The following is a 27,586-nucleotide window of genomic DNA, read 5'->3' on the forward strand; positions in this document are numbered from 1 at the left end:
CTCATTGGGCGTTAATATGCCGATTGGCTGTTTGGCGGGGGGCACCTGAACCCTGAACCTGAGCAGAAAGTTTGGGTCCGCACATCTTCAGTGCCAAAACAATAAACGGCAGTCAGCCAGATATTTCTTCTATTTGAAGATTTATGATAAATTAGACCAACAAAGTTTGACAAAACTTTAGTTGGGATTAGGGAATCTGCCCTCATACCTCGCACTTTGATCCACCCTTGATCCAAGGTTGAAGTGCAGTAAATGTACGTATACGCCATGTACCCCCCTCTGCTCCCGCCACGAAACCCAATGGTTCCCTTGTAATTAGGAAGTCTATAGGCAACGGAAAGGTCCGTGTTATGGAATATCTCCCATAGAGCTGATCACATGGTCCCCCTTAGCCAATGGGGATGTACTGTTCTGCAAATGACTGTGTGTCAAGGGGGCGGTTCGTTTGGTCCGGCCAATAGCGCGTTGTCATTACCGCATCTGATACATCTCATTATCTGAGAAGGTTTCCAGTTACATAAAAATAAATCTCATTCATGGTATCACCAAACTTTCATCAAACTATTCTCATCCCCAATTTCAAGATCTCTGCTTGCTGTGAAAAAAAAATTGGGGGCCACAATTACAATCTTGGAACTTGCCTCCTATCATATTCAACCAACACAGGTTTATGGCTTGTTACAACCGAGACATCTGATACATTGTAACAAACACTGACTGTATGTAACACACACACGTCCTCTATACATTCACAGCCAGCAGAGATCTTACAAGGCAATGCAGAAGTAAAACATAAAGTATAACAGAAAGGTGGAGGACGTTCCCAATACAATTGAATGCAAACCCCTTTATTGTTAGTTTACCATAAGGGGAAACTAGACATTTTTGGAAACATAAATGTAACTTGTGGTTTAGTTTTTGTTACACGTTAAGTATCTGCTATTAACAATTGATACAAATCTTCCATATCTCCATAATCTCATGAGGTTACCATGAGGTTTCATCATAGTAGCATAGTCTTTGGATAGATAGAGCCCAAGCGAGGGTGAAGTCATGACCATCATAGTACATAGTGACCCTGTAACATAGTGCCCGCCCGTACATCCCGCGTGGCATTGGTCACCTTCCTGCCACCCCACCCCCCCCGGTTATGGGTTATTAGCCAATAATACCTGGTTATTAATGAATGGGTTAATGAAGGCTCCTCTCACACAAGGTGTAATATCTTACTGTGTAATAAGCCAGGACAGCAACGGTGGTGCCCATCATCTCCTCTCACTACTTCCCATCGACCTGAGCCCACTATTACAGCGGGCAGCCCCATTCACAGGGAGCAGGGGGCAGAGTTTGGCGTTGTGTATGGAAGCTATGCATGTGGGGGCCATCTCTAGTGGTCTTTGATGTCAGATCAGGATCGTGCTCTTTGAAATCGTACACTCGGGTTTTTTTACATCTTCCCAGAGAACACTATGCGGCTTATGAGGCCAGAAACTCTAGAACGTGCAGTAGAGACCCTTGTGTGCGTTCCCTGGCACTCATACTCAGTGTTGGGGGAGCGTCACCTAATGCCATACCCCAAAGCATTGGCAGGACTAACTGTTAACCCTACGAGGGTCCCAGCTTATTTATAAACTTGTAGCCCACCATCTCATTTACATACTGGAGTCTATGGCACGTGACCAGAGGATACTGGTACATGGGTTGGCCACTCACCAATGGCATTAAGCATCCAATATAACATTCTCAATCTCTATATTGACACAACCTGAATCTGTAATATGGAGCACAGTTTGAGCGTTGCCACTGTCCCCCATTCTATTGATTTATACAATTGTCCTTCACTTACCCCTAGTCTCTATTCTTCAGACTTCAAATGGCCAGAAATTTTCATACATATGTATAGAGAGGGGTTTTGGTAACACATGCAGCGCTATTGTTCCCCTCAAAACGATAGATATCTCAGGGGAATCCAATGGACCCAATTATAAGCCAAGGGAGGCATTGAGTGCCACATATACCCACTGTGCAAAAGATCAGTTATAATGGATGACTATGGGGGCTATAGACAAAGTGAGGTGAGATGTTAAAGAAGTTTTCCAGCCCAAGGTCAGTTATCCAAAATCTGAAAGGGTGTGATACATGCCCATTCACCAAGTTTCCTTCCTATGGAGCATCAGAGCCTAGTGTAAGCCTGGATGATGGCAGTAGTGATGTCTGGTTTTGCATCCCTATGGATATGTCTTTAATACCCAGAAAACCTCTTTGACCGCTATTCCCCCTATATATATCATACCCATAATGGGTAGACATCATGAGACTTTGCTGCTCATTTCTCAGCTATTGTAATACTTGATGTTAGGTATAACCCCTTAGTAAGGTATCAGATATTAGGTATCACACCCTCAGTAAGGTATAAGATGTTCAAAATCCAATTATTTTGTCTGGAGTTACAATTATAAAATATACCTGTTCCAACTTGCATATAAATTCAACTTAAGAACAAACGTTCAGAACCTATCTTGTACGTAACCCAGGGACTGACTGTATTATATTACATGTAAGGTAACACTACTCAGTAGGGACAATGGAGAGCTGGACTTCCCACCCTGAGGACTCTCCCCTTACCGTCTGGTGTCTGCAGCCTCTTGCCCATGTCTTGTTCCACTCTTCTTCACAATTTATGGGCTTCAGCTGCTGAGGTAGTTCCAGTCATAGATAACCAGGGAATGGTTGCACTGCACTACGCTACACACCAGGTTGGCCATGGTGCTCGTGTGCTGAAAAAAGAAGGTTCTGCAGTTAAAGTTCATCCATGCACCATGACCTCTGCGCAATGACCTCTATGAGTTTTTTCAACTGTTCCTGGAAACTTGAGGAAAAATATATATTACCGGTTGACCGTCCGAGGAACGTTACAACAGGATGACGCCCTGTATATCCAATGTGGGTTGACATGTTCTATAAAGTTGGTGCTTATTTGGTTCTTTTTTACTGGCCCCATGGTGGTATGTTTATGTGTGCACAGCTACCAGATCATGTGTTTGACTGTCTTGAGTCCTGACACATCTTCTAGGCACCATTTAGGGATGTCACCTTTGCAACATAGAAATATTGGTCACAACAGTTTTGGGAATAAAAAATTGTATGAATGATTAAAAGTATTTTTGTGGACTATTGTGGACGTTATTATATGGTCCAGACCATATTGTGATGGGTATTTTTGGGTCTAGCTCCTATTGCGTTGGGTATTTTTTAGTACAGACCCTATTGCCAGTAGTGGATTGTTATATAGACGGTTTGAGCGGTAGCCAAGGAACAAGTCTTCCACCAACCAAACTTTATACTGAGAAGGACCTTCACACATAAATCCTCGTAATCTGTTCCTGCTCTCAATACAGATGTATACAAGAGTCAATTTGGACCTTTGTAGGTCCTGAAACCCATTGAAAGCAGGCAGCCCTAGTAATTTAAGATGGCCAATACACAGGCTATCCTAATGTCGGGTTGTGGTCCTCAGTATCACTGTCTGTATGTGGTGGCAGCTGCTTAAATATTTGTCACATCCACCTCTTATGAATTGCAAAAATTGACATGGATATTTACTTCAGGAAAAAAACTGTGCTTAATTCTGCTTTCTGAAGGAGGCACTTACTAAAACAAGTATTACAGGTTCTGTCAGTATCTTTATGCCTCCAAAGAACATCACAGTGACATATGAGCGCCATATTTGTTTAGGGCAAGCATCTTTTCTATTCTCCATAATTGATTAACTAAATTCGTATAAAAATATCATATAAGTCGTTTATAATCTCCTCATATCTCTAGGGTGAGGCTGACGGTACATGTTTTATGTCTTATCAGATGAAATAGTGCTCTTTTCCCAAAACAAACATGGCGCTTCGCGCCCTCGCCTGCCGTTGTCATAGTTACGATGTAGCGCTGCCGGACGAATCGGTGACGTGTAAATGTGGCGCCGTCGCTCGGGGCTGACGTTGAGGCCGGTGAGCTGGACAGCGGCTATGGAGGGCCCTATGACAGCTCTGAGTGTCCTGCTGGCTGTCACCGTGCGCTGGGCTGTGTCCCTGTACCCGTACTCAGGTAATAATCTCCATACCTCTCCCCATAGCAGCGTTATTTATTCTTTATGGAGGTTGTCCACTTTATTTAAATAAAGTTTCAGCATTTCGTAATGCATTAGCTACTTTGTTGCAGACAGGTGTTCTTAATTTATCATCATGTTCAACACCTCTGCTTGCTGTCAGTGAATGCACAGTAACATGGCTCATGACAGGGGGTGATGCTGATACACTGTTGTTGTTTACATTCACTAACAACAAGCAGGGGAATTGGAAGTGTTGAGGAATTGAATCATAGAGCAGATGAGAAAGTGCAGCAGTTAATGTATAGCGGCCAAGAAAGTGCAATTTGCAGATAAATTTCTATTTTCGGCTGCAGGGTAACCGGGCGCCATTTTGGCCATTATGACAGGGGATTAACTGTCTTCAGGACCGGCTATTAAAGGGGATGGCTCACTAAAGACAGGCCACAGGGCATAAATGTGAGCACTGGGGGTCCGACAGCTTGGAACCCAAACATCACAACCGCAGGATACTGATCCTACAGGCCCCAGAAGTGAATGTAGCACTGGCTTCAGGCAGAGGTCGCATTAACACCTGTACAAGCGTCTATGATGTTGTAAATGTCAGTTTTACTCCTCAAAAAGACTTTTTCCACTTAAGAGTTTTCTCCTTTAGTCATGGCCACGAGCTGCAGCCGCTTCCCGATAGGAGGATCTGTGACCGGAGCAGTGTCATTTATTATTGGCCGCTGATGCGCCAGTCACATGACCTTGCACAGCTGCAGGGAGGAGCCCTGGTGCACACATGCCCACAGAGCCGTGGGAAGGTTCGGGCTGTCATACTGACAGTCTGATCCTGTCCTGTGACTGGTGGGTGATCCAATCAGTCCCTTGTCCGAGCAGCCTCCGAATTCACTGATACGATGTAACTGGGATTTCCTAAGTATCAGGGTGAGGTGCATCTTTTATGCCAACTGTATAAAAGAACAGTAGGGAACACAAATTTACAAAATACAACCATAGACTTGCCTAGTGGGTTTGGGGCCCCAACCGTGGCCTGGTCTGTATCTGATGACCCGTAAGAAAGAAGAGGGATCCTTTCTCCTTTCGGGTATTGGAAAAGTTGGACGTCAAATCCGGCGCAAACCCAATTAAATGAATAGTTATATGCGGCATACAAATAAAATTTTAATAAGGCGCCACTTTATTAAAATAAAAAAATATATATAAAATCATACAAGACAACGCGTTTCGCGTCATCAGGTCTGTGGCCTAGTCTGGTCTCCTTTACCCCATCATAACTTCATCTATAAAAATATAAAAACGGTTATTACTGAGGGTAAACCACGTAACGGAAAATAGCACCGAAATGTCCAAAAATGCGACTTTTACACCATTTTACATCACATAAAAAAATCTAATAAAACTTGATCAAAACGTTGCACAGTCCTCAAAATGGCAGCAATGAACATGTCGGCTCATCTTGCAAAAAAATGACTCCTCCCCCGACTCCGTGCCCCGAAGTATGAAAAAAGTTATTAGCGTCAGAAGATGGCGAAACTGATTTGTTTTTTTTTTGTATGCATTGTTTTTATTTGTGAAAATGAATGAAAACACCATAAAACCTGTAGAAATTTTGTATCACCGTGATCGTACCGAACCAAAGAATAAAGTAGACGTATCATTGGGAGCAAACAGTGGAAGAATTTGTCACAAGAAGTGACAATTACATTTTTTTCACCAATTTCACCACGTGTGGAATTTATTTCCAGCTTCCCAGTACACGGCATGGAATAATAAAATAATGTCTCTAGGCCAGTGGTGGCGAACCTATGGCACGGGTGCCAGAGGTGATACTCAGAGCCCTCTATATGGACACTCTTGCCATCACCCCAGGGCAGAGTTCATCAGACAGGACTTAAGGCCTCATACAGTCCCAGGACCCTAGAAGGAAGCTACACTGATAATCGGAAACTTCTTTTCCTTCTTTCTACTGTATTGGTGTCCTCAGGTGCCTATATAATTCAAACCTGTGACAGAGCAGGGAGTAATAAGTTACTGCTTAAATTGTCGCATTGGCACTTTGCAAAAAATACATGGGTTTTGATTGTAGTTCGGGCACTCGGTGTCTAAAAGGTTTGCCATCACTGCTCTAGGGTAAGCTCGTTAAAGGGAACCTGTGAGCAAATACTTACCAAATAAACCACTACCAGTATGTTGCCAAGCAGCTAAACACCTTCCAGATGATGTTTCTTTCATGGCTCAGTGCGGTGGCATCATCCAGAAAATCTACTTTGAAATGAGATGTCCATAAGTTGTATAAAGTCAAGGAGGCGGAGAATTTAGCACTGAAGTCAAGCTCTCCCTGCCTCAGAACACCCCCTTCACTGTAATTGATAGTCCTGCACCCAGAAACATCACTAGCCATGATGTCACTCCCATGGGTGGGTGTGGGGAGAGCTTAACTTCAATGTTAATATCTCCACCTATTTGACAACCAGTTTACATCTCACTTCAAAGTTGATTTTCTGGATGATGGGACCACAATCTAGAACAGGGGTCAGGAACCTTTTTGGCTGAGAGAGCCATGAACGGCACATATTTTAAAATGTTATTCCGTAAGAGCTGTACCATATGCACATGCCCCAAGTAGATAGGTAGCCACAGCACATGCCCCCAAGTAGATAGGTAGTCCCAGTGTCACGGGTGCCCCTGCGATCTAGGTCTCGGATCGCAGGCATACCCGTGCCCCTCTCCGTGGCAGCACCCCTTACCAAGCTTACTCAACCCACCACTTTCCGGCTCCTGTCCCAGCTGGCCAGTGCGCCGCTGATTGGCACTGCCCACTTCCTCGGTTCCTATAAAGACCGGCGGCTACCAGAAAGGTAGCCATAGCACATTTCCCCCAATATATAGGTAGCCACAGCACTTGACCCCAAGTAGATAGTTAGCCACAGCACATGCCCCCAGTATATAGGTATCCCCAGAAAGGTAGCCATAGCACATGTCCCCCAGTATATAGGTATCCCCAGAAAGGTAGCCATAGCACATGTCCCCCAGTATATAGGTAGCCACAGCACTTGACCCCAAGTAGATAGTTAGCCACAGCACATGCCCCCAGTATATAGGTAGCCACAGCAAATACTCCCAGTAGATAGGTAGCCACAGCACATGACCCCAAGTAGGTAGTCACAGCAAAAAAAAAAAGAATATTCACCTACCTGCGCTCCCAGCAGCCAGCTACTTATCACGCTCTTCTCTTTGACCCAGGCTTAGACGATGGCGGTGATGGCGCCTGGGTCATATAAAGAACGGAGGCAGTGGCAACATCGCTGCCTGTGTCCAGTGATCAGTCTCAGACACACAGCAGCCATCACTATTTATTATAGATCTGTGTGAGAGCCGGATGCAGCCAACAAAAGAGCCATATCTGGCTCCCGAGCCATAGGTTCCCTACCCCTGATCTAGAAGAAGAAACATGATCTAGAAAGTGTTAAGCTGCTTGACAACATACTGGTAGTGGTCTGTTGGGTCGATTTGTAATTGACAGGTTCCCTCTAACTTCTTATTGTTTGGGTTGTGACCCTGATGTTTGAGGGGATACAATGTTCCCTTTAGTGTCTTTCTTGCCGAGCGGCGCCATGACTACCCTTCTTAGCAGGATACAGTAACCAGCCCTGTCCCAGGTGACCAGGATCCGCTATTTCACTGCAGCCCCTAATTGGGTCAGGACCCGAAACTCATTCAGAGTTCTCTTGCAAAACAATGGACAGAAATAAACTATACTGACCAGCATTCACTTACAGCCAGCAGAGATCTTAAATGACCAATATATTGTATAATGATGCATTTCTGCAAATTTCCAATATACTTTGACAGCAAGCAGAGGTTTTGAAAACTGAATTGATACACATTCAGTGGGAACCTTGATAGTTTACATACAAGCACCTGATTAACCATCATGTGGCCGGGGCGAATCTTTATCCCTTGAGGGTAAACAGTGAAGATCTCTTTTGACTGACAGCAAGCAGAGATCTTTGAATAAGTAATGAAAGGACACTGGGTGGACGTAATGACCCAATATCACTGTGATCTCTGCCCCATAGAGCTGGAGACACTCTGGATACATTGTAGCAGTCACTATGTGTGGCCCACCTGCCGGAATAGTTACATTGTATCATTCTGGAGGCTCCGCCCACGTGGTAAATGTTTATTCCGGGGCGAGCGATGAGCTTAAAAAAAGAAAAGGCACAAGGAGGTTAATCCTATTAGTTGTGTTTTACTTAGTGGTCAAAGGGACATCTATGTAGAGATGGAACAGGTGCGGCCCCCCTGGCCCTCTCCCCAGAACGTGATTTACTGCCGCTGACTGCAGCCGGGGCAATTGAAATTTTTAGCCCGGCTGTGGTGGGGCATGAGAGCCTCCGAAAGGTTACACTCTCACTGCGTTGGCATGCCACATAATGTATGGATCTCCTACAGACCACCGAACCAAAGACCACCCAAGGCTGTGCTGCTAATTCTGAGGGGGAAGAGCAGAAGGAAAAAGTTAAACTTGAAACTTTTCACATATTCCATAAATAACCACAGGAAGGAAAATCGGGAGGTCAGGCAGTGTTGTCATGTTCCCTCTACATTGTTTCCATGTAATTGATCCTGTTACATTATATCATATTATGTTATAGTATCCGTTACTTTTCAGGATTTTCCCCATAACAAGTGATAAATGCATGATCTATAGGGGTCTGACAGAAGGACCCCCAACAATCATGAGGACAGGGGTTCCCAAGTCCCCTGTATATGTGGGACTACCCTTCCATTCATTTCATTGGTCACATATGCACACGATGACTCCATTCACACATGGGACCCTAGAGCTCCTATTATTGGAGAACTGGGTGTCCCAGTGTTCAGCCCCCCCCCCCACTGTTCAGCCCCCCATTGTTGATAGGGTCATGGTGTAACATACTGATTGGTGGGGATCCACCTGGTCGGAGACCTGTCGGTTCTAGCAGTTATTGGGGAACAGAACCCCCAGTTGTGTAATCTGTTAGACTCCTAATGATGATTTACTTACTCACTTACGTTTTGTTAATCCATAACAGGGGCCGGGAAACCCCCAATGTTTGGAGACTACGAGGCCCAAAGACACTGGCAGGAGGTCACTCTCAATCTCCCAGTGAAACAATGGTTTGTACAGTCTCTTAATCTCTTATTGCCTGTATACTGCCTGTAGACGGCCAGACTGATGCTTTCCTCTAGTGCGGCAGCTGCCTGGCATTGAGCACACTCCTGCAGGCTTCTTAGGGTGTTACATGTACAAGGTGTTATAAATCTAAACAAATTACCGTACATAATGGCGTCCTGTATATAACACAAAAGGGAATGTTCCTGGACTCCTATCTCTGGGGGTCTCATACCTGTACGAATCTCCCTCTAACATGTAGTGTCGGCCATCCGTAATATACATTGTCTTATATTTCCAGGTACTTCAACTCCACTGACAATGACCTTCTGTACTGGGGTCTGGACTACCCCCCTCTGACGGCCTATCACAGTCTTCTGTGCGGTTACATGTAAGTAGATCGGAATTTCCTCATTATTTTATTAGTGTCCTCGTTACATTCGTCAGGTCAATGTATAATATACATTGCTGTAATCGGTCATCATGGTTGTCACAGCCCCGCCCCTCAATACATTATGATAAGAAGAGATTGTACAATCAGGTTGTATCCAACCAGCGATGCAGATGGGCCAATAGGTGAATGTTTTCTATAGCAGTGCTGTCTTATGGGATGTACATGGGGTACAGGGGGTTGTTGGGTTAATGATGTATTCAGTAACATGCGCCATATTGTGTTTCAGAGCTCACATGATCAATGCGGACTGGGTGGCGCTGAACACGTCGCGAGGATATGAGAGTCTACACCACAAGCTATTCATGCGAGCGACCGGTACGTCTACATAGTCCATGTATTGTGGGAATCTTCTCAAAAGTGTGATGGACATGGGGGTGTTACAGATGTAGCAGAGCTGAATTTGCTATTCAACCTTTAGCACCAGATCCACCCAGTCCTGGTGCTGTTTTACACTCAGGATTTCAGATTAGTGTCTGATCGGTGGAACCTTTTACCCCACATCTGTCGCTACATTCATATCCTCTGCCGTTCCCTATAGATGAATATATATTGTGTGGCTGCTTCTTTATGCAATGACTCCCATTCTTCCGATAGTTTAGTGCCCCCATTAAAGCATGACTCTGCCTGTGAATATAGTGGGGCACATGCATATTGGGGTTGTTCCAGTATATTCCTAGGTGGAGTCACTCTCAGGCTACATGCACACTGCCGTGGGCCCGCCGCACCGTAGCACGGCGGGCACATGGCAGTGCGCAGGGAGAGGAGGAGGTGAGCGCCGCTCACCCCGCCCCTCTGCATAGGAACATATGTCCTATCTTTTCCCGGGCTACAGAGCCGCACGTGTGCAGCACCGTACCGCACCCGTATGGTGCCGTGAGCGCATAGAAGTGTATGGGGGACGTATATCGGCCGTATATACGTCCCCCATACATGTGTGTGAATGCAGCCTTACAGGGGGTGTATACTTGTTCAGTCCTTCGCTGACGTTGGGTCTGCTTTAATAATACAGCGCCGGAGCGCACACTCAGACCTGGAGCCCCCCTGATTTATGCAGGTAGAGCCCTCCCATCACTCTCGCTTTTAATGGATGCTCCTGACACGTCTTCCCGCTGCCTGTTTGCTGATGACTTATGATTATTTCACAAGAAATATGGGCACATTTAGCTTTTTAACCTCTAAGGTGACTCCTTGTGAGATGACGCTGCGGCATTAATTGCTGCCGTCCCCCGGTGACTGATGTGATGTGTACACACACGATGCCCCTGTCATATTAATGGCCGCCATCTTTCTAGTTCTAGTGGCGGATCTGATCATTTACCTCCCTGCCGTCATCTTGTACTGTTCTCACCTGCAGGAACCGTCCCCAAAAAGAAAGGTAAGTGATCACCTGGAGTCGCTGTTCCACCTCTTAGGAGGGGAGTCATTGGATTTGGTGAACTCCTAAAACTGGGAGCTAATGGGTTGAAGGTGTTGAGCCAAACTGGCATCTTATTCCCTACGCAAAGACAGCGGATAACACAACGTGACCTCTGGGACCCCCATTAATCAAGATAACGGGGGACCCACTCAAACATGTGTTTTATTCATTCTCTATCTTGGAGCTCTGTTCTCTAGCAGTCTAATAGACAATACATTGAGCTGCAGGGCACAACCTGTCTTTTCATTCATTAGGGGGTAACAGGACCCCAAACCAACCCCCCCACCCTTTCTCGCCTGATGGTCAGACCCCCAGTGATTGGCATGGTTTCTTTATTCTGTGAACATGCAGCTTGGGACAGCTCCTTCAATGCAAATTCTAAAAAACTCGACTACATTTATACAGAGCCTAAGGGGGTGCAGCTGACACTAGAGAGATCATATGCCCCGCCCCCAGGCCTGCTATAGGAATAACACCATCTATGCGGTCTACAGGGGCGTACAGGGGGTTTCGATATCTATTCATTAAAGGACATCTACCACCAGGATGAAAGACTGTATGCAAATGAGCCTATGGAGCCTGGAGCCCCTCAGGCTTATTTGCATACAGTCTTTCATCCTGGTGGTAATGTCCTTTATCCATGTGATGCATCCACGTCACCAGCCAGTCCTGTATTACAGCACAGTCGCATTCACTTCAATAAAGCCGCAATACCCGATATGAGCAGTGGCGGCGCTATTTCTGGGAACAGCAACCATGTTTTTCTAATCCTGTACAACCCCTTTAAGTAAATCTCTTGTTTAATATGGGATTGATACCTGACAAGCTGCTGTCCTGTAGTGCAGCTGCAATTCTTAACTTTTTATGTCACTTTTGTATTTTATATAGTTTTGAAGATTTTGAAATTAATTTTTTGATGTTTTATTTAACCCTTGCAGGTGCTGTCTCTGCTGTGCTTTTTGCTTTATCCCGGGCTCATCCTGATCGACTATGGACACTTCCAATATCCTTTTTTTTTTTTATTTTTTATTTTTTTAGTTCATATTATTTTCATGGGATTTCACTCCTGTAATGAGATTTTATATTGCTTGGATGTGCCAAAATCTCAAGGTTGTTTGGGGGAGGGGGTCAGATGCCTAGGACCCCCATGAAGAAGGGGGTGCAGTGGCATCTTTACTATGACTGACCACCTAGTATGCAGGGAACAGCAGCGCAGCTCTATAGAGGTGAATGGGGGCGGCTGTACCTGTACCCCTGGAGAATGGGGGGGGGGGGAGCTGTACAGGTAGAGGGCCCAGGATCACTGGGGGCTCTGGTCTGCAGACTATTGCACCATGTCCTTGGGATCCTGTATATTCAGCCTGCGCTGCCCTATGACATTTGTACATGTGACGGTGATGACTCTTTCAGCTTCTGATATTGACTCTTAACCCAGACACACATACAACTCTGTCAGTCTTGGTTTTGCGCTCTGGGGGATCATCGCTCTGTCACGTGGCTGCGAGGCGCTGGGGTCACTGGCGTTCTGCCTCGCCCTTAACTACAAACAAATGGAACTTTACCACTCGCTGCCGTTCTTCTGCTTCCTCCTGGGGAGATGTATCAAGCGAGGAATCACAGGCCGGGGGTAAGTGAGTGGACCGCAGGACCTACATAGTGGTTTATAGGACCCGGGCCTAGTGACCCATGTCTGATCGTGGGGGTCCACATATCATGAGGTATAACAATCTGATTGGTGGGGGACTGCACATGATTGGGTTATAACTATGTGATTGCTGAGGGTCTGCACATGATGGGGTATCCTAGTCTGATCAGTGAGGGTCCACACATGATGGGGTATAACTATCTTATTGCTGGGGGTCCACACTTGATGGGGTATCATAGTCTGATCAGTTGGGGTCTCGCTGCTGAGATCCCCATTGATCACCAGAATGGACCCCGAATATTCTTGTTCTAAGTTATTAACGGAACAGCAGATGGAACATGCATTCTGCAACTCATTCAACGCTATAGGGAAATTGCCAAGCACAGCGTTAGGGTATTCCTAACACCGACATTAACTGTCTGGAGATACCCCAGTGCCATGCTCCGCAATTTTCAACAATCCCACATGCATGCATCCTGCAACTCCAAATCTGCCGCTCCATCAGTTAGTGAGAATAAAACCTCATTCGCATGATGGTTGTGGTCCCTACCTGTGCATATGGGATAACAATCAAACCTGGTTCCACCACTTTGAGGTCTAAGTAAGCCACACCCCTCCTCCTAAGCTCCACCTACTTTTGAGGGTTATTGTGCACCATGTAGAACAGCAGAAAGTTGCTCACACAAACTTCACAAACATTTGCAACTTTGTTTTCAACAGAAAAGATTGTATGCAAATGAGCCTGAGGGGCTCCAGGTTTCATTAACACCTATGGATCCCGGAGCCTCTCGGGCTCATTTTCATACAGTCTTTCCTCCTAGTGGTAGATGACCTTTACATTTTTTTGGCAAAGATTCTGAGTTTTTGTCTTTTTTTTCCCTGTGTTTAAAGGGAACCTGTCAGCTACTTTTACCCCAGGTAAGGAATGAAATATCCTTTCCAGAATTCCCTCATTTATGCGATTGTGCCCACTTAGCTATACAAAAAATCTCCTCCAAAGTAATTTGAGAAGAGTCATGCTCAGAGGCTGCAGGATAAGCATCACTTTCCATACCTTTGGTTCTGTAGCAGTTGTAACAATGGTTCTGGTATCAAATCAAAGAAAATAATTTCATTTTCTCAAACCCATATCAAACTTGTGGTTCTGTGATCTAAAGAACCAGAGATATGGGCAGATCCAATTAGATCCAATTCCAATCTTCTTCTAGAAATGCCTCTTTTTTTCAGGTTCTGTAGCTCACAGCACTACAAGTCTGATGTGGTTTGAAAGAAAAAAAATTCTCTTTTTTAATCTGAACCAGAACCTGGCTGCTATAGAACTGAAGATAAAGGCATCAAAAGTGACAGTCGCCTCCTCCAGCCTCTTAGCCTGACTCATCTGATGCAAAATCTGACTCTTTTCTCATTGTCACATGACTTTGGAGAAGATATTTTTTTTTAAATGGATAAGATTTCACATAAATGATGGAATTCTAGAAAGTCCCTTTAAAGGGGTATCCCACAATCCCATCTGGAGTATATTTGCTATTTTATTCCCTACCTGAGGGGGTGGTAATAACCTGATGACAGGTTCCCTTTTTGCTATGAGTCATGTGATATGTAATGTTGTTATATAAACCAAAATAAATGTATAAAATATTCTGACTATACATTAAAGTGATATTTTCTGTGTTCTTCTCCTACAGTTCAGGCTCTTGAGTCTTGTTTTGCTTCTAGGACCCCCCCCCCCCCCCATGTCCCCAAACGTCCCCCGGAGTGTTCCTCGTCCACTTTATCCTGTGTTTTATCTCTCTTTTAGGCTCCTGTTGCTGCTGAGGATCGGGGGGACGGTAATTGGCGCCTTCGGCCTCTGCTGGATCCCCTTCTTGACAGACATTGAACAAATCCTCCAGGTCCTCAGAAGACTTTTCCCGGTGGGCCGCGGCCTCTTTGAGGTGGGTGAAGTGTTCTCTGTTCTGTCTCACATCCACTACAGTCACTTTCCTGTGACCTTTAGGGACCGTGTTGGGGGGGTGCACCCCTGGGGGGATGGGGGCTTGTAGTAAGTGGCCCCTGCTTAGTGTTAACCCCGCGTGCCAGCACATCGTTACAGCTGGTAGTGAGACGGATCAGGCAGAGCGCTCGCTCGTGCCAGCGCGGACCCATAAACGCGCCAGCCATTACCCGCTCGCCGCCCGTCCTGCGCCTGGAATGTGTTACGCTAATTGTTTGCCTTTTTAAAGCCATAATTATTTTTTATCGGAATCATTCTGCTGCTTTAATGCCGCAATTATTTTCTAGGAAAATTGATTTGCAATTTAATTTTATTTTTTTTCTCCTTGTCCGTCTTGGCTGCAAATCTGCTCCATCCTGTAGTAAAGGGACGGAGGATGAGAAGGCAGGGAGGAGGCGCTGCTGGAAACCGCACAGATTACACGATTTATACCCAGAAATATCACAACTAGATCCGCTGATCCGACAGAACCCAGAGATTCCCACTGATTCCAGATTAAAGGAATTTTACCATCATAGCAGTCGCCGACACTTTCGGATCCCCCCCCTCTGACCCCTGACTATAATAGAAAGTACCTGTATTGTTTTTGGAGAGATGTGTAATCATACCTCACACTGCTGTGCTCTGTGCTCTCTGCACCCAGTGTTGGTACTGTCCCTGGAGAGATGTGTAATCAGACCTCACACTGCTGTGCTCTGTGCTCTCTGCAGCCAGTGTTATGTATTGTCCTTGGAGAGATGTGTAATCAGACCTCACACTGCTGTGCTCTGTGCAGCCAGTGTTATGTATTGTTCCTGGAGAAATGTTTAATCATACCTCACACTGCTGTGCTCTGTGCTCTCTGCACCCAGTGTTGGTACTGTCCCTGGAGAGATGTGTAATCATACCTCACACTGCTGTGTTCTGTTCTCTCTGCCGCCAGTGTTATGTATTGTCCTTGGAGAGATGTGTAATCAGACCTCACACTGCTGTGCTCTGTGCAGCCAGTGTTATGTATTGTTCCTGGAGAAATGTTTAATCATACCTCACACTGCTGTGCTCTGTGCTCTCTGCACCCAGTGTTGGTACTGTCCCTGGAGAGATGTGTAATCATACCTCACACTGCTGTGTTCTGTTCTCTCTGCCGCCAGTGTTATGTATTGTCCCTGGAGAGATGTGTAATCAGACCTCACACTGCTGTGCTCTGTGCTCTCTGCAGCCAGTGTTATGTATTGTCCTTGGAGAGATGTGTAATCAGACCTCACACTGCTGTGCTCTGTGCAGCCAGTGTTATGTATTGTTCCTGGAGAGATGTGTAATCAGACCTCACACTGCTGTGCTCTGTGCTCTCTGCACCCAGTGTTAGTACTGTCCCTGGAGAGATGTGTAATCAGACCTCACACTGCTGTGCTCTGTGCTCTCTGCACCCAGTGTTGGTACTGTCCCTGGAGAGATGTGTAATCATACCTCACACTGCTGTGTTCTGTTCTCTCTGCCGCCAGTGTTATATATTGTCCCTGGAGAGATGTGTAATCAGACCTCACACTGCTGTGCTCTGTGATCTCTGCTGCCAGTGTTATGTATTGTCCCTGGAGAGATGTGTAATCATACCTCACACTGCTGTGTTCTGTTCTCTCTGCCGCCAGTGTTATATATTGTTCCTGGAGAGATGTTTAATTAGACCTTTGTGTATTTTGTTAGTAGCCGCAGGACTGTGAAATATGGATTTATATTGTAGGGTTGTAGTTTCTCCTAGTGCACTAGGGCTCTTAATTCTCTGCATTGAGCTGCACCACAGTCCCTCTGCTCTGAGTAAAAGCTGTAGAAGGCTTCTGGTTGGACTCTACGGCAGTCACTTAAAACAGTGGGGAAGAGCTGTGGAGCTGCTAAGTGCACAAAGCACTCCCAGTACTAAGATCCTGGACTGTAAATGGATATTTTACAGTCCTGCTGCTACTTACAACATACAGAAAGTTATGATTACACATCTCTCCAGGGACAATACACAACACTGGCTGCAGGCAGCACAGCAGGGTGAGGACACACCCCCAGAGCACTTGGAGAAGCTACAATCCTGGAATATAAATCCATATATCACAGTCCTGCTGCTACTAACAACAAACACAAAGGTCTGATTACACATCTCTCCAGGGACAATACATAACACTGGCTGCAGTCTCCATGGTCACACCTGCTGACAGGTTCCCTATGTTGTGTATGGACATTGTCATTGGCGATAGTGACCCCGGTGAGCGCCCGTATAGCAGAGCCCGCACAGCTGTGAGTAAGCAGCTGCCTTACGGATGAGTTTCGCTGACTCCATCGCTGTGGTTACGAATGTAATTTTGAAAGCGATCCTAGCACAACTGTGAGTGTCCTTACCGCGCCTGATTTATGACTTGTTAACCCTGTCACTGCCGGTGGGGGGGGGCTGCCATGTGACACTGTAACGGAGCTCAGCTCTGCAGAGTTATGGGAGGGGCGGCTCTCGCTGCAGATTCTTGGAGGGAAATGCTGGAGGGTCAGAGCAGATTCTGTACATTCATCTCACTGGGAATTTACTTTTCCTATTGACGTTATTAAAGGGCCCCTACACCTCAGCAGCTTATAATAGTACAGCAGCAGGTCAGCAACTTATAATAGTACAGCAGCAGGTCAGCAACTTATAATAGTACAGCAGCAGGTCAGCAACTTATAATAGTACAGCAGCAGGACAGCCTCTTGTAATAGTACAGCAGCAGCAGGTCAGCAGCTTATAATAGTACAGCAGCAGGACAGCCTCTTGTAATAGTACAGCAGCAGGACAGCCTCTTGTAATAGTACAGCAGCAGGTCAGCAACTTATAATAGTACAGCAGCAGGTCAGCAACTTATAATAGTACAGCAGCAGGTCAGCAACTTATAATAGTACAGCAGCAGGTCAGCAACTTATAATAGTACAGCAGCAGGACAGCCTCTTGTAATAGTACAGCAGCAGCAGGTCAGCAGCTTATAATAGTACAGCAGCAGGACAGCCTCTTGTAATAGTACAGCAGCAGCAGGTCAGCAGCTTATAATAGTACAGCAGCAGGACAGCCTCTTGTAATAGTACAGCAGCAGCAGGTCAGCAGCTTATAATAGTACAGCAGCAGGACAGCCTCTTGTAATAGTACAGCAGCAGCAGGTCAGCAGCTTATAATAGTACAGCAGCAGGACAGCCTCTTGTAATAGTACAGCAGCAGGTCAGCAACTTATAATAGTACAGCAGCAGGTCAGCAACTTATAATAGTACAGCAGCAGGACAGCCTCTTGTAATAGTACAGCAGCAGCAGGTCAGCAGCTTATAATAGTACAGCAGCAGGTCAGCAGCTTATAATAGTACAGCAGCAGGACAGCCTCTTGTAATAGTACAGCAGCAGCAGGTCAGCAGCTTATAATAGTACAGCAGCAGGACAGCCTCTTGTAATAGTACAGCAGCAGCAGGACAGCCTCTTGTAATAGTACAGCAGCAGGACAGCCTCTTGTAATAGTACAGCAGCAGGACAGCCTCTTGTAATAGTACAGCAGCAGGACAGCCTCTTGTAATAGTACAGCAGCAGCAGGTCAGCAGCTTATAATAGTACAGCAGCAGGTCAGCAACTTATAATAGTACAGCAGCAGGTCAGCAACTTATAATGGTGCAACAGCAGGTCAACCTCGTGTAAAAGTACAGCAGCAGCAGGAGAGCCTTGTGTAATAACACAGCAGCAGCTTATAATGGTACAGCAGCAGGTCAGCAACTTATAATAGTACAACAGCAGCAGGTCAGCAACTTATAATAGTACAGCAGCAGCAGGTCAGCAACTTATAATAGTACAGCAGCAGCAGGTCAGCAGTTTATAATAGTACAGCAGCAGCAGGTCAGCAACTTATAATAGTACAGCGTCAGCAGCTTATAATAGTGCAGCAGCAGGTCAGCCTCTTGTAATAGTACAGCAGCAGGTCAGCAGCTTAAAATAGTACAGCAGCATCAGGTCAGCAGTTTATAATAGTACAGCAGCAGGTCAGCAGCTTATAATAGTGCAGCAGCAGCAGGTCAGTCTCTTGTAATAGTACAGCAGCATCAGGTCAGCAGCTTAAAATAGTACAGCAGCATCAGGTCAGCAGTTTATAATAGTACAGCATCAGGTCAGCAGTTTATAATAGTGCAGCATCAGGTCAGCAGTTTATAATAGTGCAGCAGCAGGTCAGCAGTTTATAATAGTGCAGCAGCAGGTCAGCAGCTTATAATAGTACAGCAGCAGGTCAGCATTTTATAATAGCGCAGCAGCAGGTCAGCATTTTATAATAGCGCAGCAGCAGGTCAGCATTTTATAATAGCGCAGCAGCAGGTCAGCAGTTTATAATAGTGCAGCAGCAGGTCAGCAGCTTATAATAGTACAGCAGCAGGTCAGCATTTTATAATAGCGCAGCAGCAGGTCAGCATTTTATAATAGCGCAGCAGCAGGTCAGCATTTTATAATAGCGCAGCAGCAGGTCAGCAGTTTATAATAGTGCAGCAGCAGGTCAGCAGCTTATAATAGTACAGCAGCAGCAGGAGAGCCTCTTGTGATAGCACAGCAGCAGCTTATAATGGTACAGCAGCAGCAGGTCAGCAGCTTATAATGGTACAGCAGCAGCCGGTCAGCAGCTTATAATGGTACAGCAGCAGGTCAGCAGCTTATAATGGTACAGCAGCAGGTCAGCAGCTTATAATAGTACAGCAGCAGCAGGTCAGCAACTTATTATAGTACAGCAGCAGCAGGTCCGCAGCTTATAGAAGTACAGCAGCAGGACAGCCTCCTGTAATAGTACAGCAGCAGCAGGTCAGCAGCTTATAATAGTACAGCAGCAGGACAGCCTCCTGTAATAGTACAGCAGCAGCAGGTCGTCCTCTTGTAATGTTGCAGAAGCAGCAGGTCAGTAGCTTATAATAGTACAGCAGCAATGGTCATTACATGCGCTACTGTTCATAAACTTCTTTATAGGCTCTTAAAGGGAACCTTTACTTCAATTAAGAACTATGACCATGAGGTCGGGGATGAAATGTCATTTCTAGAATTCATTCTTTTATGTGAAATTTTTCGGTTTACCTATAAAAAAGTCCTCCAAAATCCTTTGCAAATGAACATAAAAGAGTCCCCTTCTTGCCTCAGACGAGTCAAATTTAGAGGCTGGAGGAGGAGCATCTCTTGGACTCTGTAGCAGCTAGAACCATTGTTTTGGGATCATTTTAAAGCTATGTTCCATAGATAGAGATCCAATAGGGCTCTTTACCTAACACAGTGGGGGACACTGGTATTTTATGTCCTGCTTGGTGCAGGGGGTCTTAGGAAGAATCTTTGTTATGCTCCGCCCCTTTGACACTGCATTACTGGCGTAGATGACCCACTCCTGATGATTTAGAGAGGTTTTATTACAGTGTCTGTGTACTACATTGCTTATCTTCCCTCCTTATTCTACATTATGGTAGCAATGGTTCCTCTATGACTATTCATGAGATGTTGTCACAGCCCCTCCCACTTGCCATTAGATCTACAACTAAGCAGTAATCATATAAAACATTAATTTTGAACACTTTTTACTTTTCTTCCAGGATAAAGTGGCCAATGTGTGGTGCAGTCTCAGCCTCCTACTCAAGATCAAGAGCGTCCTGTCTCCAGACACCCAGCTACAGCTCAGGTACTAGATCTGGGGGGTCACATACTTATGTCCCCAGACACCCAGCTACAGCTCAGGTACTAGATCTGAGGGGTCACATACTTATGTCCCCAGACACCGGCTACAGCTCAGGTACTAGATCTGAGGGGTCACATACTTATGTCCCCAGACACCCGGCTACAGCTCAGGTACTAGATCTGAGGGGTCACATACTTATGTCCCCAGACACCGGCTACAGCTCAGGTACTAGATCTGAGGGGTCACATACTTATGTCCCCAGACACTCGGCTACAGCTCAGGTACTAGATCTGAGGGGTCACATACTTATGTCCCCAGACACCCGGCTACAGCTCAGGTACTAGATCTGGGGGGTCACATACTTATGTCCCCAGACACCCGGCTACAGCTCAGGTACTAGATCTGAGGGGTCACATACTTATGTCCCCAGACACCCGGCTACAGCTCAGGTACTAGATCTGAGGGGTCACATACTTATGTCCCCAGACACCCGGCTACAGCTCAGGTACTAGATCTGGGGGGTCACATACTTATGTCCCCAGACACCCAGCTACAGCTCAGGTACTAGATCTGGGGGGTCACATACTTATGTCCCCAGACACCCGGCTACAGCTCAGGTACTAGATCTGAGGGGTCACATACTTATGTCCCCAGACACCCGGCTACAGCTCAGGTACTAGATCTGAGGGGTCACATACTTATGTCCCCAGACACCCGGCTACAGCTCAGGTACTAGATCTGAGGGATCACATACTTATGTCCCCAGACACCGGCTACAGCTCAGGTACTAGATCTGAGGGGTCACATACTTATGTCCCCAGACTCCCGGCTACAGCTCAGGTACTAGATCTGAGGGGTCACATACTTATGTCCCCAGACACCCGGCTACAGCTCAGGTACTAGATCTGAGGGGTCACATACTTATGTCTCCAGACACCCAGCTACAGCTCAGGTACTAGATCTGAGGGGTCACATACTTATGTCCCCACACACCCGGGTACAGCTCAGGTACTAGATCTGAGGGGTCACATACTTATGTCCCCAGACACCCGGGTACAGCTCAGGTACTAGATCTGAGGGGTCACATACTTATGTCTCCAGACACCCGGGTACAGCTCAGGTACTAGATCTGAGGGGTCACATACTTATGTCCCCAGACACCCGGGTACAGCTCAGGTACTAGATCTGAGGGGTCACATACTTAGGAGCAGGTATGATGTATAGTATGTGCAGAATACATAGGAGATCCCCATTACCACAGATTTCTATAGGTTCCGTGTGTCTGTTCCCTTCTCCTCTAGTTTTGCCTGCACCGCGCTCGGAGCGTTACCCTCCTGCATCAAGCTCACAGCGCACCCCAATATCAGGGGGTTCACACTGACCCTGGTAAGATCTATCTATCTCCTATCTATCTCCTATCTATCTCCTATCTATCTCCTATCTATCTCCTATCTATCTCCTATCTATCTCCTATCTATCTCCTATCTATCTCCTATCTATCTCCTATCTATCTCCTATCTATCTCCTATCTATCTCCTATCTATCTCCTATCTATCTCCTATCTATCTCCTATCTATCTCCTATCTATCTCCTATCTATCTCCTATCTATCTCCTATCTATCTCCGATCTATCTCCGATCTATCTCCGATCTATCTCCGATCTATCTCCGATCTATCTCCTATCTATCTCCTATCTATCTATCTATCTTCTATCTATCTATCTTCTATCTCCTATCTATCTATCTATATATCTATCTATCTCCCATCTTTCTATCTATCTATCTCCTATCTATCTCCTATCTATCTATCTATCATCTATCTATCTCCTATCTACCGTACGGTACAATCAGTGGGGGCTCTGCCGAGGATCGAAACCAGCGCTGCGATAATGTATCCAGGAGTGCGGTGGTTACCTCCATTGCACAACGTTTCATCTCATGAACAGAAGCTTTTATCAAGTTTGTACAAAGGAAGAAAATGTCTTTTTTTCCATCTATTTATCTGTCACATGTGTTGCTATATATTGTCTATCTGCCCTTTGATCTTGGGGTCACCCACCTCCAGCTTAGTAGTCATCACTCCCCCCTCGCTCTTGGGGCTATTCCCTCCTGTAGCTCATGGAATGACCCCCCCCCCCTGATTGCTCTTTATATTCTTGTTGCTTGTGTTTTATAGGTGACCTGCGCTTTATCATTTTTCTTGTTCTCCTTTCAAGTCCATGAGAAATCCATCCTCCTGGTGTCACTGTAAGTTATTTATCTATCTATCTATCTCCTATCTATCTATCTATCTATCTATCTATCTCCTATCTATCTATCTCATATCTATCTATCTCATATCTATCTATCTATCTCCTATCTATCTATCTATCTCATATCTATCTCCTATCTATCTATCTCCTATCTATCTATCTCCTATCTATCTATCTATCTCATATCTATCTCCTATCTATCTATCTATCTCCTATCTATCTATCTATCTCCTATCTATCTATCTCCTATCTATCTCATATCTATCTATCTCCTATCTATCTATCTCCTATCTATCTCATATCTATCTATCTCCTATCTATCTATCTCATATCTATCTCCTATCTATCTATCTATCTATCTATCTATCTATCTATCTATCTATCTATCTATCTCCTATCTATCTCCTATCTATCTATCTATCTATCTATCTATCTATCTATCTATCTATCTATCTATCTATCTATCTATCTATCTATCTCCTATCTATCTCCTATCTATCTCCTATCTATCTATCTATCTATCTATCTATCTATCTATCTATCTATCTATCTATCTGTCTATCTATCTATCTGTCTATCTTACTGGTGTCCTAGCACAGCGCCATATGTTGTACAGTGGCCATGTCTGGTATTGCAGCTCAGCCTCTTTCTCTTGCGTAGGACTGAGCAGCCAGCAGGTCCCATGTAGGTGGGCAGAGGTGTGGGACCCTGGCGGAGGTCTATACAGTGCAGACCACCTGTTGCTGCTCTGCATATGGTACAGGAGGGGGAGGGAACCTCTCTGCAAATATTTTTCCACTTCTTTGGGAGGTTTGTCATTGAAATGAGGGCGGTGAGGATGTGCGGAGCGCTGGGGTGGGCGTCCTTGCAGACCACTGCTGGGTTTCATTGACTGGTTATCAATGAGATGTGAACGACCCTAATCTGTGGTAATTCCCCAGTAATTGTGTGTAACGAGTCTGCGCCCCCTGTATACACAACACTCCACCAATTACTCCCACACTGATGGCACCGGAGGAAGTCGCACCTGCGCTGTTTTGGTAAGGAAATTGAGCAGAGGTTTCACAGTAACATCCAGCCCTACAAGTATCAGGGGTGCAGGGACGGCTCCGCAATAAGGGCCAAAACTTTGTCTGTTTTTATCTGGAAATACTTCTGTATGACCTCGTCACACCATTCACTTACATACTGCAATACCAGACCCCACCATGGACAAGAGGGGGCGCTGTTTATAGGAATGATCTCAGAATAATCCCTTTGAGATGCCTCTGGACTGTATCTATCTATCTATCTATCTATCTCATATCTATCTCCTATATATCTACCTCCCATCTCCTATCTATCTATCTCTCTATCTATCTCTCTATCTATCTCTCTATCTATCTCTCTATCTATCTCTCTATCTATCACTCTATCTATCTCTCTATCTATCTCCTATCTCTCTATCTATCTATCTATCTATCTATCTCCTATCTCTCTATCTATCTATCTATCTATCTATCTATCTATCTCCTATCTATCTATCTCCTATCTATCTATCTCCTATCTATCTATCTATCTATCTCCTATCTATCTATCTCCTATCTATCTATCTATCTATCTATCTATCTATCTATCTCCTATCTATCTATCTCCTATCTATCTATCTATCTATCTATCTATCTATCTATCTATCTATCTCCTATCTATCTATCTCCTATCTATCTTATATCTATCTGTCTATCTATCTCCTATCTGTCTATCTATCTCCTATCTGTCTATCTATCTCCTATCTGTCTATCTATCTCATATCTATCTATCTATCTATCTATCTATCTATCTATCTATCTATCTATCTCTCTCATATCTATCTCTCTCATATCTATCTATCTCCTATCTATCTATCCACACACACAGATCTGCCTAATAGGTGGCAGCAGGGTGACGGGTCCTCTGATAACTGGAGACACCTGAGGGAACCCGTCATCAGACAATATGCATTTGCCTTTAAGAGACAATCACTAGGATAGTAGGTTCCTCTGTAGTGGGTCTGGTATTTTTGGGTTGGCCTAGTGACTGTACCTAGGAGGTTAGTGTTGGGGGGTCTTCACTGGGGTGGGGGTGGGTTCAGGTGATGTCATTGGGTGACCCCATTGTGGCTCTTCTCCCTCACAGCCCGGCCTGCCTGCTCCTCAGCGAGGTTCCTCTGATGGCCACCTGGTTCCTTCTCACCTCCACATTCAGGTAAGTTCTCACTTGTGTCCCGATGACCATGGGAGGTCTCCTAAGATGTGACGGTGTCTTCCGCGCACAGCATGCTGCCGCTCCTGCAGAAGGACGGATTGGTGACGGCCTATGTGACCACCACTCTCATCTTCTCCTTGGTGAGCGCCACCTCCTTGTCCTTCCACCTGAAGACGTCTGAAGACTCCCTGAAGATGAGACCCTTCTGCTCTTCTGTAAGAAGATACGTCCCGTGGTTCAGACTTCATGAAAAACTGGTGAAACTGGCGGTAGGTTTCTGTCTGGTCACAAATAGTTCCAGAGTTTTTCTTAATGTAAACTACACTTATGTCTGCAGCTCCCATGCAGAACTATGTGTAGCCATGACTACAAAGCAATCTCCTGTGCGCTGGCACAGGTGGGCACTTGGACGGGGAAACAGTAGTTGGTGCAGACAGGGGCTGTTAGCAGGAGTGGCGTAGCAGATGGGAGGCACAGAGGGTGGAGGTGCTAGAGGAGCAGAGTATCAGATGAGGAGGCGCAGAGGGTGGAGGTGCTAGAGGAGCAGAGTATCAGATGGGGAGGCACAGAGGGTGGAGGTGCTAGAGGAGCAGAGTATCAGATGGGGAGGCGCAGAGGGTGGAGGTGCTAGAGGAGCAGAGTATCAGATGGGGAGGCGCAGAGGGTGGAGGTGCTAGAGGAGCAGAGTATCAGATGGGGAGGCGCAGAGGGTGGAGGTGCTAGAGGAGCAGAGTATCAGATGGGGAGGCACAGAGGGTGGAGGTGCTAGAGGAGCAGAGTATCAGATGGGGAGGCACAGTGGGTGGAGGTGCTAGAGGAGCAGAGTATCAGATGGGGAGGTGTAAAATGGGGAGGGGTCAAGGAGGGAGGCGTTAGCAGGAGCTAATGGGAAAGCGCTGAGGGGGATCCACTAACAGGAGCCGATGGGGAAGTGCTGAGGGGGAGGTGCCAAGGGCGGAGGCACTAGGAAGAGCTGAGGGGGGGGGTACTAGCGGGAGCTGAGGGGGAGGCGCTAGGAGGAGCTGAAGTTCTGAGGGGGGGTTACTAGCAGGAGCTGAGGGGGAGGCGCTAGGAGGAGCTGAAGCACTGAGGGGTGAGGAGCTGAAGTGCTGAGGGGGGTACTAGCAGCAGCTGAGGGGGAGGCGCTAGGAGGAGCTGAAGCACTGAGGGGTGAGGAGCTGAAGTTCTGAGGGGGGGTTACTAGCAGGAGCTGAGGGGGAGGCGCTAGGAGGAGCTGAAGCACTGAGGGGTGAGGAGCTAGGAGGAGCTGAAGCACTGAGGGGGAGGTGCTAGCATGAGCTGAATGGTAGGCTTTGTAATATGTCAGCAGTGTCTTGTAGGCGAGCTACTTACAGGTGGCGCTAGAGAGACAGTCTTCCTTCTGGAGCAGAGCTGATTTGCATATTTCCCCAGGGAACTTTGCTCTATCTCCACAAGGAGAACCAGCACCTCCCGCACCCTACATCTATAGAAGGGTTCAATAGGGGGGGCGGTTGTCATATTTTCAGGGTGGGGGCGGATCGCAGCTATAACCTCCTGTATTTATGACCCGGACGATATTGAACTTGTGACCTCATCTCTGCCGAGAGTCTCATAAGTTATTGACCTCTGATCATGCGCATTGATTATCCATCAGATTATTAAATCATTTACCGTCCAACCCAACACTTTTTTTTTTTTTTTTTTTGCTTTTTGTATTTTAAAACCTTCCATCGGTGCGTAAGATCCAGTGATCCCACGAGAGGAGGCCGTAAATCATCCGGCTTCTAGGATGATGTGTGAATTCTCGGAGGTCACTGGAGATGCGAAATCTGCCTCCGCATTAACCCCTTCCCTCCCGCCACCCCTCTCTCCTTACAGTTCTGCGTCTCCATATTAGCCATGGCAGCGCTGACCACCGCAAGCTGCGCCCTGACTCCGCCCCCTGGACTCCCGGACCTCTTCCCGGTCCTGATATCTGCCGTCTCCTGCCTTCACTTCCTAATGTTCTTCTTCTACTTCAACATCATCCACCTGTGGGATAATGTGGATGGAAAAAGCAAGAAAAAAATCTCTTAGTGGTTGTTTTTTTTCTCTTAAAAAAAAAATAAATAAAGTTTTTGTATATTTTTACAAGGACCAATAAATTATATATATATTTTTTTTTAAAGGAAAAAAGAATTTGGTGGAGAATTTTTTTTTTTTATTGAATTTTTAAAAATAAACAGGTAAAGCCAAAATATGTTGTTTTTAATGTAATTTTTTTTTTTTTTTTTATGAAGCTAAAAATGTATATGCAGATTGATAAGTCGCCACGGATAGGTTTAGGTTATTGAATATTTTAAAACGAAAAAAAAGAAAAAAATGTCCATTCTCTGCATCCATCAAAGCTTCTACCTCCCCTTTAAGGGTGCGGTCACGCGGTGCGTTCTTGTTCTGTTCTTGGTCCATTTTTTCATGTTTTCTTTGCCTTTAGCGGGTTTGAATCCTGTATTAACATTTTCACAGCTGCTTAAACTTCCACAAAATAAGAGAAATAGATTCAAACCAGCCAAACGCAGGGTAAACATGAAAAAACGGACCAAGAAGGCACCATGTGACCGCACCCTTAGGGTGATACCATCTTTCCGGGGGTGTAAATGCACGTCTGGGCTCATTGGGAGTTGTTGGATACAGTGTTTGCGTTGCAGACAGATGTTACAAATTA

General features: G+C 45.7%; 1 protein-coding gene and 1 long non-coding RNA gene across 3 annotated transcripts in view; one reads left to right on the forward strand and one right to left on the reverse strand.

Moving 5' to 3' along the window:
• Positions 1-3,526, reverse strand: part of LOC140104423 (uncharacterized) — a 56,716-nt gene extending 53,190 nt beyond the window's left edge. For both annotated transcript variants that reach the window (XR_011850316.1, XR_011850315.1), the window contains exons 1-2: positions 2,892-3,526; positions 2,626-2,777 (exon numbers count right to left, since the gene is read on the reverse strand). This is a non-coding gene — a long non-coding RNA (uncharacterized lncRNA). The remainder of the gene's footprint in view (positions 1-2,625; positions 2,778-2,891) is intronic.
• Positions 3,527-3,942: 416 nt separating this feature from the next.
• Positions 3,943-27,026, forward strand: ALG6 (ALG6 alpha-1,3-glucosyltransferase). Its single transcript, XM_072127658.1, has 14 exons — positions 3,943-4,098; positions 9,184-9,268; positions 9,565-9,654; positions 9,944-10,032; positions 11,010-11,092; positions 12,073-12,137; positions 12,576-12,761; positions 14,578-14,713; positions 20,344-20,429; positions 21,728-21,812; positions 22,602-22,672; positions 24,832-24,900; positions 24,971-25,169; positions 26,761-27,026. The coding sequence occupies exons 1-14, from the start codon at positions 3,966-3,968 to the stop codon at positions 26,956-26,958; spliced, it is 1,575 nt and encodes a 524-aa protein (XP_071983759.1). The 5' UTR covers positions 3,943-3,965; the 3' UTR covers positions 26,959-27,026.
• Positions 27,027-27,586: the final 560 nt, after the last annotated feature.

The sequence above is a fragment of the Engystomops pustulosus genome, chromosome 10, assembly GCF_040894005.1.
Source record: "Engystomops pustulosus chromosome 10, aEngPut4.maternal, whole genome shotgun sequence".
Lineage (NCBI taxonomy): Eukaryota > Metazoa > Chordata > Amphibia > Anura > Leptodactylidae > Engystomops > Engystomops pustulosus.